The sequence below is a fragment of the Gopherus flavomarginatus genome, chromosome 19 (genome assembly GCF_025201925.1).
Source record: "Gopherus flavomarginatus isolate rGopFla2 chromosome 19, rGopFla2.mat.asm, whole genome shotgun sequence".
In the NCBI taxonomy this organism is placed as follows: Eukaryota; Metazoa; Chordata; order Testudines; family Testudinidae; genus Gopherus; species Gopherus flavomarginatus.
In genome coordinates this window covers 23,784,783-23,798,082 of record NC_066635.1, presented here as the reverse complement: position 1 = coordinate 23,798,082, position 13,300 = coordinate 23,784,783, and the positions used below count along the sequence as shown (strand labels likewise).

The following is a 13,300-nucleotide window of genomic DNA, read 5'->3' as shown; positions in this document are numbered from 1 at the left end:
TACATATTCTAGAGCACACAAAACCAGGATGGTTTGCATGGTGTATGCTTGCTTTCGTCTCATATACAAATAAGTAATATAGGGAGCTCTTAGTAACTTAAAAACCTTCCAGTTTAGAAGCACGAGTGCCACTCACTAGAAAGGCAACAGCATTTCTTAAAATTGCATTTGAAAAGAGGTACAGTCGCCACCAAGTGGCAAAACTGTGTAATGTGACTTCATTGGTAGGTTGGATAGCTAAATGTAGTGACCAGAAAGCAGCTCTACTCCACTCCCAAGTGTGAGATCAGGTGCTGTTGTCACTTCTTCCTAGCCCTGCTAGTGACATACCAAAGACTACAGAAAGCCTTGATAAACCATCACACTGGGGCGTGCTTCTTACTTGCCTTTCTATTATGCTAAAACACGTAAGCAAGGTTCTCCAGAACATTTCCTGTTTTCACTTACCTTCAAACCTCTTCTCTTCACTGACTGAACAACTCTGCGGTTGGGAGGGTGTTTCTTGTGGACTCGGTTCAGGAAATCCACCTTGACAACATGCTGAGAGATGGTGTCTTGGAACCGATCAAACACCCGGCATCGATTGCTCAGTGTCATGTTCTTCTGGTTCAGCTGGAAGAGCAGATATAATAGTGGCATAGTCAGTATGACAGATCCCAATACCTGTTCCAAAAAATCTCTGCCTTCTTCACAGTCAGTTGGAACTGTACCACCAATACCATCAGCTCAGCTTTAGTGCTCTGTGTTAATGAATCAAAAAATATAACATTGTTTCTGCTAGAGGGTACAACTCTATAAAGTCGAAAGATAAAATCTTTCAGTGGCCCAATGAGTTAATGTCTGCTTGTGTAATCTCACACACAGTGGATCTCCTGATGCACGTATTTAGATACCAGCCATCAGTATAATGAATATTTGATTATAAAATAGTCCCCACCAACTTGAAGCAGAGGGAATAGAGAGCTGATTCACACAAGCAACTCCTTATTCAGAAAAGGGTAGGGTTTTGGGGGGGATAGTTCTAGACTTCGGTATGAAGAAGCTGAGAGCTACAGAGAAACAACTTCTCTATACAAGCATTTCATCTACTGCTTTCCTTCTGTCTCAGAGGTTGCCAACTTGATCACATTTTTGTCCGAAAATCAAGCTTTTCACAGTCACAAACACCACTTACTAAAGCAAAGAAAAATAGCAGAATCAATATTCAGTTTGTTTACATTGCATATAGTCAGTTTGCTTGTTGAAAACATCCTTAGAAATACCAATGGAGGAGCACTAAACTCTAAACGTTTAAGTTTTTTTAAAATTAGTCCGTTAATAAAATTGAATAGGATCATGTCCTTTTAACATTCATTTACTATTATAAACTTACCACCACATGTTCAATATGATTTGGACACATCCATCTGCCCAGGGGCATGGCAGTAAGAGGGGGCTCAAGACAATCCATGTGGAACAGGAGGGGGCAGTAATCACACTGAATCAGAGGTGCCACTCTGCAACTCCTGCAAAGAAACAGGGAAACCGCTGCTATTTTTATTATTTTCTAGAAAACCAAAATTAATGTTGCTCACCACCTTCCTACTCTACAAGTGGGAGGGGAGGGGAGGGATCACTTGTAGCCAATAATTAGAGAGAGACCAAAGTGGCCCCAGTCACACAATTTATGTAACCTAATAAAGTTACTGTAGCTCTCATCCTCCCTTTCCCCGGCATTATTTGTTGCTATTGTCTAAAATTAGGCCACAATTGTGTAATTTGATTTGTGTGGAGTCCTACTGGACAGAAGTCAAATGGGCAGAAAGATCTGCCCATGCAGATCCAAGCGCAGGATGGGGGCTTTGGATTGTAAAAATCCTTCGGGTGGGACTGGAGCAGTGTCCTTTGTTCCTCATGCACTCCACAGGAGCTGTATGAACAGTTCTGAACATGCTGCTCTCATTCACTACCGCTTTGGCCAGTAAGCTCATTACCAAGGAAACTCATGGACACTAAGAGCAACCTCCAGGGAGTTAAATTATTCCTCATTTACTCCACTCCTCAGAGAGGTATATTCTGTTGCAATGGGAACTTCTACTTCAGAGAGACAGAAGAGGTCATAAAAAATTGGACATAAGAGGAGTTCTCTTTCAAATACACTTGTTCTTCCCAGCCACACACAATTCATTTAATGAAGCCATCAGCCATCTCGTAGGTTTCTTTTTTTAAAGCTTACCTGAAGCTCCTCCTCTCTTCCAACAGCTCATTTAGCAGAGTGAAAGATGACACTGAGCATAGCTGGACTGTGATTCAGTTTCCACAATCAAATGATTGAGATTATCAATTAAACTGACTTTTTGGGCTGGGACTTAAATTCATAGATATGGTTCACTATTCCAACAACTCAACATTGCATCAATATTTAGCTCTACGGTTCTGTGATTAACCATTTCCGAGTGTCCCCTGCAGAAACTGGTGGCATGCATCTTTGTCAGTGATGTTCTGCCTTTTGTTTCTGAGGGTTATTTTCTCCTAACACCCTCTACATGCACCATAAATTACACTAATTACTACACAAGTCTTCTTTATCCAATACCTTTTAAGATCAAAACTGTTATTTAAGCAGAGGATGTCAAACTTTTCAAACAGAATTTCACCCACACCAAGGGAAACTCTCAGAAGTGGGAGACTTGGGTACCTGTTGCATGTGAAGCAGACTTTCACCGGCAAGGGAACCAGACCATTATGATCTAGCTCATGTTGTGCTTTCTTAACATTCTTTCCCGTGGTTTCCTCCTTCCTCCTCCTCTTACTAGTACCTGAAAAGTAAATGAAAAGGTTCTGCATTACTCGCATGTAACAGAACTCCTATTCTGATCACTGTAACTGGAGCAGATGGATATACACATCCATCTCGAGAGAAATAAACACACTGATCTAGGAAGAGGCTAGCAAAGCTGCTTAGGGCACCACAGCCCTGACTTAAATCTGGTATCAATTTAAAAGAAGGGGCGATGAGGAATAAAAAGATAACATGCAGACAGGAGCCAAGAAAGCAAGCTGCCACGTAGATTTAATTAGAAACAAAATCTAGGCGAAAGTGAGTTTTCAAATTATCAATTTGTTATTTAGTATGAAAATCTATTCCAGGAGTACAATGGCAGTGAATGAAAGTTTGGCAATTAGCAGTCCTAACAAAATACAAGGAGACTTCCTCTGGCTGGTAAATCCTCCGGACAGTGTCATTTGGCCTGGCAGAGGGTGTTGGAGTGCGGCCGTCTACTCCTCTGTTAAACTACTCAAGTTCAGGGCAGTCAGGCATTTTGCTATTAAACAGGTTTCCAAGAACTGCTGTGTGCCCTGGAGCAAAACAAAAAGTCATTTATTGTTCTAGTGAAGCAGCCACATCAGAAGAGGAGCTGGAGGAGAGTTTACACCCGCACTGTCTACTTTCATGAGGAGGGGGCATCAGAGCCAGAATTAGAAAAGCATGCCAGTAGAAACTCACATCAACTGGACAAACAAGAGCACAGGGGAGGCAGGGAGCACTTCTGCAACCATCAGTTGCATTTCTGAACTGTGAGCTATGCAGGCAATCTTTACTCACCTGGAAGTGCTGTGGTGCAGGTCAGTTCATTCGGCAACTGGAACTGGGTTGGGTTTCTCTCCATGGCAGCTGCAATAAGAAGCTCGAAGGGTCGCTTCAGCTGGGGCTGCCCACAGTCCATTTCCGCAATGGCAGAGTCATCATCCACATCAATTATGTCCTCATCTACATCATTCTGCTCTGAATTGGGAGTCTCGGTGCTGGCATTAGATGTGGGAGTGCCAGGTCGACTTGCTCTCCGTTCCAAGATCCTGGCATGTGCAATTGCCCTGATGCTGGTGCTAGACCTGTCCAACAGGTCTGTGTCACTGGTAGGGGAGGTGGTCCTTTTCCCAGATTTGTCCACCAATCCATTTACCTGCCCCAACTCCTTCTTCTGCTCTCGCTTCTGCACAACATGAAGAATCACACTTACCACTCAGGCCATATAAATATGTATGTATCAGGGCCAATGTACTTAAGTAAAGATTAACAGTTTTCAGAAACGTTAAATGACCAAGAGCTCGAGACATTTATTGCAACAGTTTCTCATCATGACATTTAGCCTTAGGCCAGTAAAAGCAATTTGGTTATTACTAGTGTGACTAAGTCATAATATTACTAAAGCAGTTAGAGCAGCTAAGTGTGGGAGGAGGTTAGCCTACTTGCCTTTTGCCTCTGGAGACTTGGATTCAAATCCAGTTTGGACACAAGGAACATATTTAGTCGCATCAGGTTCCAAATTAATACCAACCAAGGAATTCGGAAAAGCATATTTACCAATGACACCTCTTAAAACAATGCACCGTGCAGCAGACTTTGCAGTATTTGAGTCCATTTATGGGACTACTCAAAAAACGAGAAAAGAATTAGAATGATGACTTGAGCACATAAAAACTGCAACGTGCCAACACAACAGAAGAACTGGCCACTTCTGCTCAGGAGAGTCCGTGGGGAGCTGCAGGTAAGGACAGAGATCAATACTGGAGCTAAGGGTTGCAACAGCAGAGGCTGGGGCACAGCAGGGTCCAAGTGTTTGAAGAAGCATGCAGAGTACTTGCCTACACTATGCCTAGTATGAAGAATCAGCCACTGGGAGTAAACAAAGTAATGAAAAGCCACCCTAATGAAGTGGGTGAGTATGGAAAGGAACATGGAATACATACAATTTTCAGGAGACTAAAGGTGGAGTTTGGCAAGCAACTGATTTAATTTTGAGTAGGGCTGTCGATTAATCACAGTCAACACATGATTAACTCAAAAAAATTAATCACGATTGATCACAGTTTTAATTGCACTGTTAATAAATTTCAATTGGTATTCTATTATTTAACTGGTTTTGGATGTTTTTCTACATTTTCCAATATATTGATTTCAATTACACAGAATACAAAATGTACAGTACTCACTTTATATTATTTTTATTACAAAAATATTTGCTCTGTAAAAATGATACACAAAAATAGTATGAGGTGAATTGAAAAATACAAGTACCATAATACAACCTCTTTATCGTGAAAGTGCAACTTACAAATGTAGATTTTTTTTTTTGTTATATAACAGCACTCCAAAACAAAACCATGTAAAACTTTAGAGCCTACAAGTCCACTCAGTCCTATTTCTTATTCAGCCAATCATTAAGAAGAACAAGTTTACGTTTACGGGAGATAATGCTACTGGCTTCTTATTTACAGTGTCACCTGAAAGTGAAAACAAGCATTTGCATAGCACTTTTGCAGCCGGCACTGAAAGGTATTTACATGCAGATATGCTAAACATTTGTATGCCCTTTCATGCTTTGACTACCATTCCAGAGGACATGCTTCCATGCTGATGACACTCATTAAAAAAAATAATGTGTTAATTCAATTTTGACTGAACTCCTTGGGGGAGAACTGTATGTCTCCTGCTCTGTTTTACCTGCATTCTGCCATGTATTTCATATTATAGCAGTCTCGGATGATGACCCTGCACATGTTGTTCATTTTAAGAACACTTTCACTGCAGATTTGACAAAACTCAAAGAACGTACCAATATGAGATTTCTAACGATAGCTACAACACTCGACCCAAGGTTTACGCATCTGAAGTGCCTTCCAAAATCTGAGAGGGATGAGCCGTGGAGTATGCTTTCAGAAGAAACTACAGAACCTGAACCATCAAAAAAGAAAATCAACCTTCTGCTGGCGGCATGTGACTCAGATGATGAAAATGAAGATGCATCAGTTCGCACTGCTTTGGATTGTTATCAAGCCAAACCCATCATCAGCATGGACACATGTCTTCTGCAGGGGTGGTTGAAGCATGAAGGGACATATGAATCTGTAGCGCATCTGGCATGTAAATATTGTGCAACACTGGCTACAACAGTGCCATGCAAATGTCTGTTCTCACGTTCAGGTGACATTGTAAACAAGACACTGGCAGCATTATCTCCAGCAAATGTAAACAAACTTACTTGTTTGAATGAGTGGCAGAACAAGAAGTAGGACTGAATGGACTTATAGGCTCTAAAGTTTTACATTGTTTTGTTTTTTTAATGAAGTTTTTTTGTACATAGTTCTACATTTGTAAGTTCAACTTTCATTCTAAAGAGACTGCACTACAGTACTTGTATGAGGTGAATTGAAAAATACAATCTCGTTTTTCACAGCACAAATATTTGTAATCAAAAAGAGAAAGTGAGCACTGTACACTTTGTATTCTGTGCTGTAATTGAAAGCAATGTATTTGAAAATGTACAAAACAGCCAAAAATATTTAAATGGTATTCTATGATTTTTTTAATCGCGATTACTTTTTTAAAATCGCTTGACAGCCCTAATTTTGAGGTCTCTAGCCAGTCAGCATTAGTTTTTGGCGGTCCTAGTCTGGAAGGTGCAATGGGCATAATTTGTTATCAGTCACAAGGGGCAGCGTCAGCACAGTTTAAGGACTTTGCATTCACATCAATCTACATGAAAGCTATGAGATGTGCAGCATATGAACCTACAAAATGAGAAAATGCACCAAGCCAGGCACATGGGAAAGGAGGAGGGGAAACCCCACCCCACCCAAAAAAAAAAAAAAAAAAAAAAAAAAAAAAAAAATCAGGAGCAGAAGGGAAAAAAAAACCAAATTTGAGCCACCAGAAACACAGCCTTTTGTCAGATACAGTTTTTCCGGAAGCAGCATTTCTTGTTTGCGTGAGGTTCTGGAATGAGCAAAAATTAAGGGCTAAGCCATTCAAGAGAAGGAAAACAGTTAGACAAAGCAAAAGCCATTACTCTTTTTAAGATGACCTTTTTATTGTTGAGACAAGTTTCTGAAGTGTTACTGTCTTCAGGGTACAACAGCATCACAAGTGATTTGCAAGGAGCATGAGACCATGATAAAAGGTGGCCAGTTGGAAAAAAGAATGTGTTAGAGGTGAATTTGTGTGGCACTTCATGTGAATGGCTTCCTGGATAATTTGGTGCAAAATCTCTTTAAACACTTGGGTACGCAGTCTGAAGACGTCATTGCTGTAAAATCATGTTTACATTTAGCAAGGAGAGCTTCCTGGGAAATAGCATGTCAAAAAACCAAGCCACAATCTTGCTGAATCATCTCTCCATCCTGTTCTTGCAAATAAGGAAGTCATAATTCACAACAATTTCAGCCTGTTGCTATGGAAATTGTTGTGGGGTCACAGTTTTGTTTTGTTTTTACTAGCCAGAATCATGAGGCACTGCAATAAAAGCATCAGACACTAAAGATGGGAAGCCATATTAAGTCACAACTAGCCCATCTCCTTTGCCCGTGCAGATTTATTCCCTCAGGGATACATTTAATGCAGTTCTTTCCTGTTCAAGATTAAATGTGGAAAATTGTTGTTGTTTGCTGAGGGTATGTTACTAAATTAATGTTTGTAAGTCTGGATTTAAGTTCAGTTTTGTGATTTTTAATAGCAAAAATCAGTACAGAAATTTGGGATTTGCTTAAGAGTTTTCTGTATACCTATTCTTAATCAAAACCTCTCTGCTCTGCCAAGCTGTCTAACATTCACTTTACTTCCTGCAATTCCATGATCTCACACACACTGGGGCAGAACTCTCCAAGGTTTTACGTCTGTAGCGGTGGGAAAAGAAAGTCTGGTAGGAGGAAAAAAGGGCAGAAAGACTCAAATACGAGTGACAAATGTTTGGAAAATAATGAAGAGTTAACAGTTAAGAAGAGTGACCCAAAGAGAACCGAGTTTGTTTGGTTAAGAGGTTTTACCTTTCGGCGCACGGTGCAGCGATGACACATCCACTCCCCTGGAGGCAACATTTCCTCGCTCAATGGAGGGTTACTGCAAGAGGAATACACAGACAGTTTACTTTCAGATTTCAGCTTGCAACTCTAAAGAACATTTCAAGCTAGCCCAGAATAATTCTGCAAGCTTCCACTGCCAGGAATCTTCTGCATTTTATTCAGGTTCCTTGACTGTGCTCCCTCTATAGACAGTTCTTTGCAATAAACCTTCTATAACCAATGAAGCAAATCATAAAGTCTTATCGTCTTGTAATTATAAAACACTCACTTCCACCTTCAAATATTCTGCTGTTAAAATCAGCCCTCCATATTAAGCACTTATTTTCCACTACTGTGGTGCCTGCCCTGTCCTTTGCATCAAGAAAACAGACTACACTTTTGGCATCACATAAGTCACTGCATTAATAGATGGAAGTTTCACTGCCCTTAAATATATACACCTATGCACCTTTATAATTCTAACAGCGTGGTCTTAAAGATCATTTAGAGCCTACCATAAGACTGGGTCTGATTCTTGTCCAAGAAATGTAGCTATATAAAAATTCCCCTAAACAAGTGACAGAATTTGTCTTCTAGTTTACAGCCAGGACCCTTTTCAACTGACGGTGTCTCTACACTGGAGCTGGAGGTGTAATTTCCAGCTTGAGGAGACATCTCAATAAAAGCTAGTGTGGGTAACACACTAAAAATAAAATAAAGGTAGTGTGTGAGGGGCGGGACAGATTCCCTGTCCTGACTACCGTACACACCTAGGGTCCTTGACAGGATTGGGCTTGGAGTTGCTAATCCACCCTGCCTCTGGAATCCACTTATTGAGTCTGTGCACTAAAAATAGAAGAGCTAGTGTGTGTACATTTACCCAACTTGGAAACCCACCTCCAGCTCCAGTGTAGATATACTGTAAGTGAGTTGTTGCCATGAACACACCTGCCCAGGAAGAGAAGAGGCAATGCATTATACCTACCAGTGCATTAGAATCAGCTAACTGGCAGCAAAACACATTCATTCTCTACCTCAGTTACTATCAATCATAAGGCAGCCCTGGTAGTTCACCATCACATGATATCTGCAGTTTGACTTGAATATATGAGCGTAAGATTTGTCTGACTCAAAGAATCAGCCCATGGCCATTAATGAACAGATACTGCACCATGTCAACAAGAATATCTTCAAAACTGAGAGATGTTATACTGCATACATGAGTCAAAGTCCATATTCCTTGGAAATGCATTTTCTGTGCCTTCCTTCCCCACTATATTTTAATCTCCTTCGTCCAATCCTCCTTCCTGTCTATGTGATAAGGCCACTGGTGAAGGAATTACAAAGTTACTGCTTGATCACAGATTGGGAAGGGTGGAAACCCTTCTCATACAGCTCAACTACAATTCTTTCAGTTTTCTGGAAGCAACAGAATCGTATAGAAGTATCTGCTAGGATCCTGGACTGTGGCCATGAGCAGCTCCAGTAGAAGGCATACAGAAGAACCAGCAGACTGGCTGGCTGAAGCAGGAGACGTGGCAGAGAATTTGGAAAACTGCAAAGATTTTAGGGGCGTGGAACTTAATCTCACATCGGTAACAAATGTGAACAAACTTACAAATACATATCAATACCATTTTCTCCTTCACTATCTATCAAAACTGAACTTAATTAAAAATTTCCCTTGCAAGATCTGATGACCAAAATCAGCATAAGCAGGCACAGAAAGAAAAAACATCTAAATGAGAAACTCAAGTTAAACCAAACCAGTTCAAGGGGTGATGGGGATAAAGCTCACCACCACTCCCAAGACAGTGGGATTTTGAAATCTGGCCATTCTCCAGCCTTCTCTCAGTGTTACGACAGCATAAGAGATGTTTGAGGGCTGTTTTTTTAAATTTTTTTTTTTAAACTCTTTTCCCAAGACAATTATCTTGTTAGTGTTTTTTAAAAAGTAATTTTCAACTGAGATCTTTTTTCCTGCACAAGTTATGGTTTAATCAGATCACTAACTGTTGCAGAGGAAACAACTTCTGTCAGATAGAGGACTCTGTTTCCATGTAATTTGTTTTCTAAGTGTATTTATTTGTGTTTTAACTCTGCATAAGTTTACTGCAGTTGTTAGCCAAACTTCAATGATGCAATATGTACTTCAGCCCAGGGAGCCCTCTTTGTTGCAGAGAATAAATCCACTGGTTAGGGCACTAGCATAGGAAGTGGGAGATTGAGTTCAATACCCTTGTTCTGTCAGACACTGCATGTGACCACGGGCAAGTCTCTTAGCCTCTGTCTCTGTTCTGCATCTGTACCATGTGGAGAATAGTACATCCCTGCCTTCCAAGGTCCGGTGAGGATAAACACATTGAAAGAGTGTGAGAGCTCAGCTACTGTAGTAATGGGGAGGGACCAAGTAAGTACCTGAACTTAAGGGATTGAGGCCTTATTTTGTCAAGTGCTTTGAGAGCTTTTAATACAAGGAACTACAGAAGAGCCAATTACTACATTAGTATTAACTAGCCTTTAAATACCAATCACTAAATAGCAGAGTCCTGAAATAAGTGACTGCTAGTCAAGTGTTCTTCTACAATTCACGAAAGAGTCCTTTTTACTACAAGGCACAGTGACATCACTTAGACAAGCCAATATAAAGCTAGCAAAAGTCACAGATGTTCTACTGTAAGTTAGTCTTTGCAAATAAATACTTTTAAATACGTCTCGGATATCAGCTTCTTCAGTGAGTCTGCCACCATCCGTTCTGAAGCTGTAGGTATTTGCTCCATAGAGAACCCTAATGCTAGCAGCGGGGCCTCAGCTTCTAAGTTTAACCTATAAAACAGACTTCCTCGTTTCAAACAATGACGTAGCATACATTGGGCAAGGCTCACAAACATCTTGACGCACAGTCTACCACAGGCATTGAAGCTCTCAGGTTCACATTCTGTATGTTCAGTTGCACAGGTTCTAAGAATGGTTTTTACTGCTTTTTTCCTTCAGTCTTCCAAAGTGCTGGTAACCTCCATTTCTGGTCTCAAAAACATAGGGGGATTCAGTAAAGGCGACACATCTGGCAGCAATTTTGAGAAACAAAAGTTGAGCGTTTCTAGCAGCCTATGCTTCAGGAATCTAGAGTACTCTATTTCTAGAATGCACAGTAACACACACCTGGAGCTTGTTTTTCCATTTCCTGGAGCTCTCAAGTGAACAGATGATCAAGCTCCTTGGAAGACACAAAGCACAAAACCTCTCTTTCAACCACAGATAACCTGACATAGTCAGACATGCAGCTGAAATTATGAGTTTTTAAAAAAAATAAATAAACCAACCTTTTGTTAACAGAAGCCTTAGTAACAGCAATGATCTCAAATGTGCTTCTTAACATTTGGATTAATTGCAAGTCCTGAGGTGACCTCAGCAATAGCTTCAGATCCTTTACTCCTATGGCTTAAGAGTTCTTTAAATCAGTGACTTCTGGCTACATTTATCATCTTGGGGCATCTTGCCGATTCCCTGCTCCCACCCCCGAAAGAACAAAACTAAATAAAATTAGCAGTTCCAAAACTGCAAGGGGGCAAAAAGCATTTTAAGGTATGTTTAGTATGACAACTCAGAAATACACATTTTGCCAGAAGCACTTCAGGCTATTTTAACTCATTATCCTTAGATCATAAATATTTTTATGACGAAACAGTGATTAGTGCAATGGATCCCAAGGAGTGATAAAAAGGACAAATGATTTTGAATCGATTTCATTTTATGATGATTTTTCAAAAACCAAAATATTTCCTGTATGTATTTAAAAAGAACATGATTTTTTGTTTAAAAAAAGTCACTTAATACCACATCTTTCTTGCATTAATCTGTAAAATCACCAGTTTTAAGACAATACTTTAGAACAAAATGCTCATTTTTAAAGGCTCTCTGAACAAAGTTACCATTTCAGATCAACTGCAATACTTCAACATCAAACTCTTCTCCTGCACTTACTTAACCCTCCAATGGGGCCCAGCTAGGACAATCAATGCACCAAAGCCTGATTCTGGTCCCGGAGGTTAATGAGCTGCTCATCAAGACAGAACACTATACTAACCAAGATGGAGGAATACTGTTCTTGCACTGCTGTATTCTGGGCCAGGAAAAAGCCACTACTCTAGGTTAACACAAAGGAAATGTACCTTAGTTAAGCATGCAATTTTAATGAACTAGTTATGACCACATTCCCCACCCCTTTGGTAGGCATACTAGAAATAAGATCTTTAAGCAAGACAGCAGTCAGTGTTCTTGCCATATCACCAAATTCTGCTCTGAGCTGTGCACACCATGGCTGTTTTTTGCCTACTATCTTTCATACACTTATTAACACAAACCTCAAGAGCATTAATATTTGTTACAGATGAAGTCGCTGCCAGCAGGACCTGTTGCTCAACAGCACCAACTTAATTATCAATTACACATAATATATTTGCTTTTCAATATGGAATCGTACCACAGATAGTTACACAAGAGCCTGCCCTCCATTTCAGAGGCTTTTCCTTTTTATCATGACATGCAAGCAAAATGGTGCAGCAACACAGACATAACATGGAAGGTTATCGATGTGCGACCTGCATCTGTCTGCTCAGCAGTGTAACACGTACATTTTAAAACTTAAAAGAAAGACAGCCCTGAAACATATAAAATCTGACTTTCAAAGTTAAAAGACTAAACACACACACCTGAAAGGTCAGTCCCACAGAGAACTAATTAAAAAGATTTTCATGGCTCTATCTTTGCAAAGAACAGATTACACAAGCTAGAGAAAAAGGTGTTAAATATTGTTTATACTGACAGTAATCTCATGGTTTTTCTACAGTAAGTATCTTTTTTTAAACCCATTTTCACAATATAACGTTTACACAAGAATCATTTTACAAGTCTCTGGAACTATCTTCCATATACTGTACATTATGCAAAGTCTCACTTAAGGTGAAATCAGTATTTAAATAGATATCAAGAAATCAAAACCCCCAAAGTGATCTGTATATTAGGAGTTTTCATCAAGCAATGAAGCTGTTTTATTTTTCAATTTCACACTCTGGAGCTCACATACATCTGATGCTGGTATTAGACTAAATCCTGTAATTATACTTACCGTCACTTCCTAAGGTCAGCAAAGTAAAGAAAACAAATGCTCAAGGGAACAGCACCCTCTCTGATCTGCCATATAAATGGTGCAAGCGTAAGACGCTCATCTCAAAACAAACTGATTGTGACTGCATTGGAAATGCAAGTTAATTACAACTGGCATTCCTGGTAGGCACCATGCTGAAAAAGAACATTTGTGAAACCTGCAGTTAGGGTGCTCCCTGCCTGCTGATGGCAGGGAACAGAAGCCAGTTTCCATCATGCTTTAATAATGGAGTGGAGAACTTTGGAGTTCAATGTCTGAATAAACTTTCCTGTAAGACTTTGATGTTGATGAACTGTACAAAGACATACCTGGAGT

At 40.0% G+C, this 13,300-nt stretch overlaps 1 protein-coding gene across 3 annotated transcripts in view; it reads right to left on the bottom strand.

Moving 5' to 3' along the window:
* PHF12 (PHD finger protein 12) overlaps window positions 1-13,300 on the bottom strand; it is a 43,233-nt gene that overhangs the window by 15,907 nt on the left and 14,026 nt on the right. For 2 of the 3 annotated variants that reach the window (XM_050929258.1, XM_050929259.1), the window contains exons 3-7: window positions 7,804-7,876; window positions 3,587-3,974; window positions 2,678-2,798; window positions 1,373-1,505; window positions 448-612 (exon numbers count right to left, since the gene is read on the bottom strand). In XM_050929258.1, the coding sequence (XP_050785215.1) occupies window positions 448-612; window positions 1,373-1,505; window positions 2,678-2,798; window positions 3,587-3,974; window positions 7,804-7,876 (880 nt within the window). Of the gene's footprint in view, window positions 1-447; window positions 613-1,372; window positions 1,506-2,677; window positions 2,799-3,586; window positions 3,975-4,234; window positions 4,412-7,803; window positions 7,877-13,300 lie in introns of those variants that run through there. The other variant, XM_050929260.1, reaches the window with a different exon arrangement.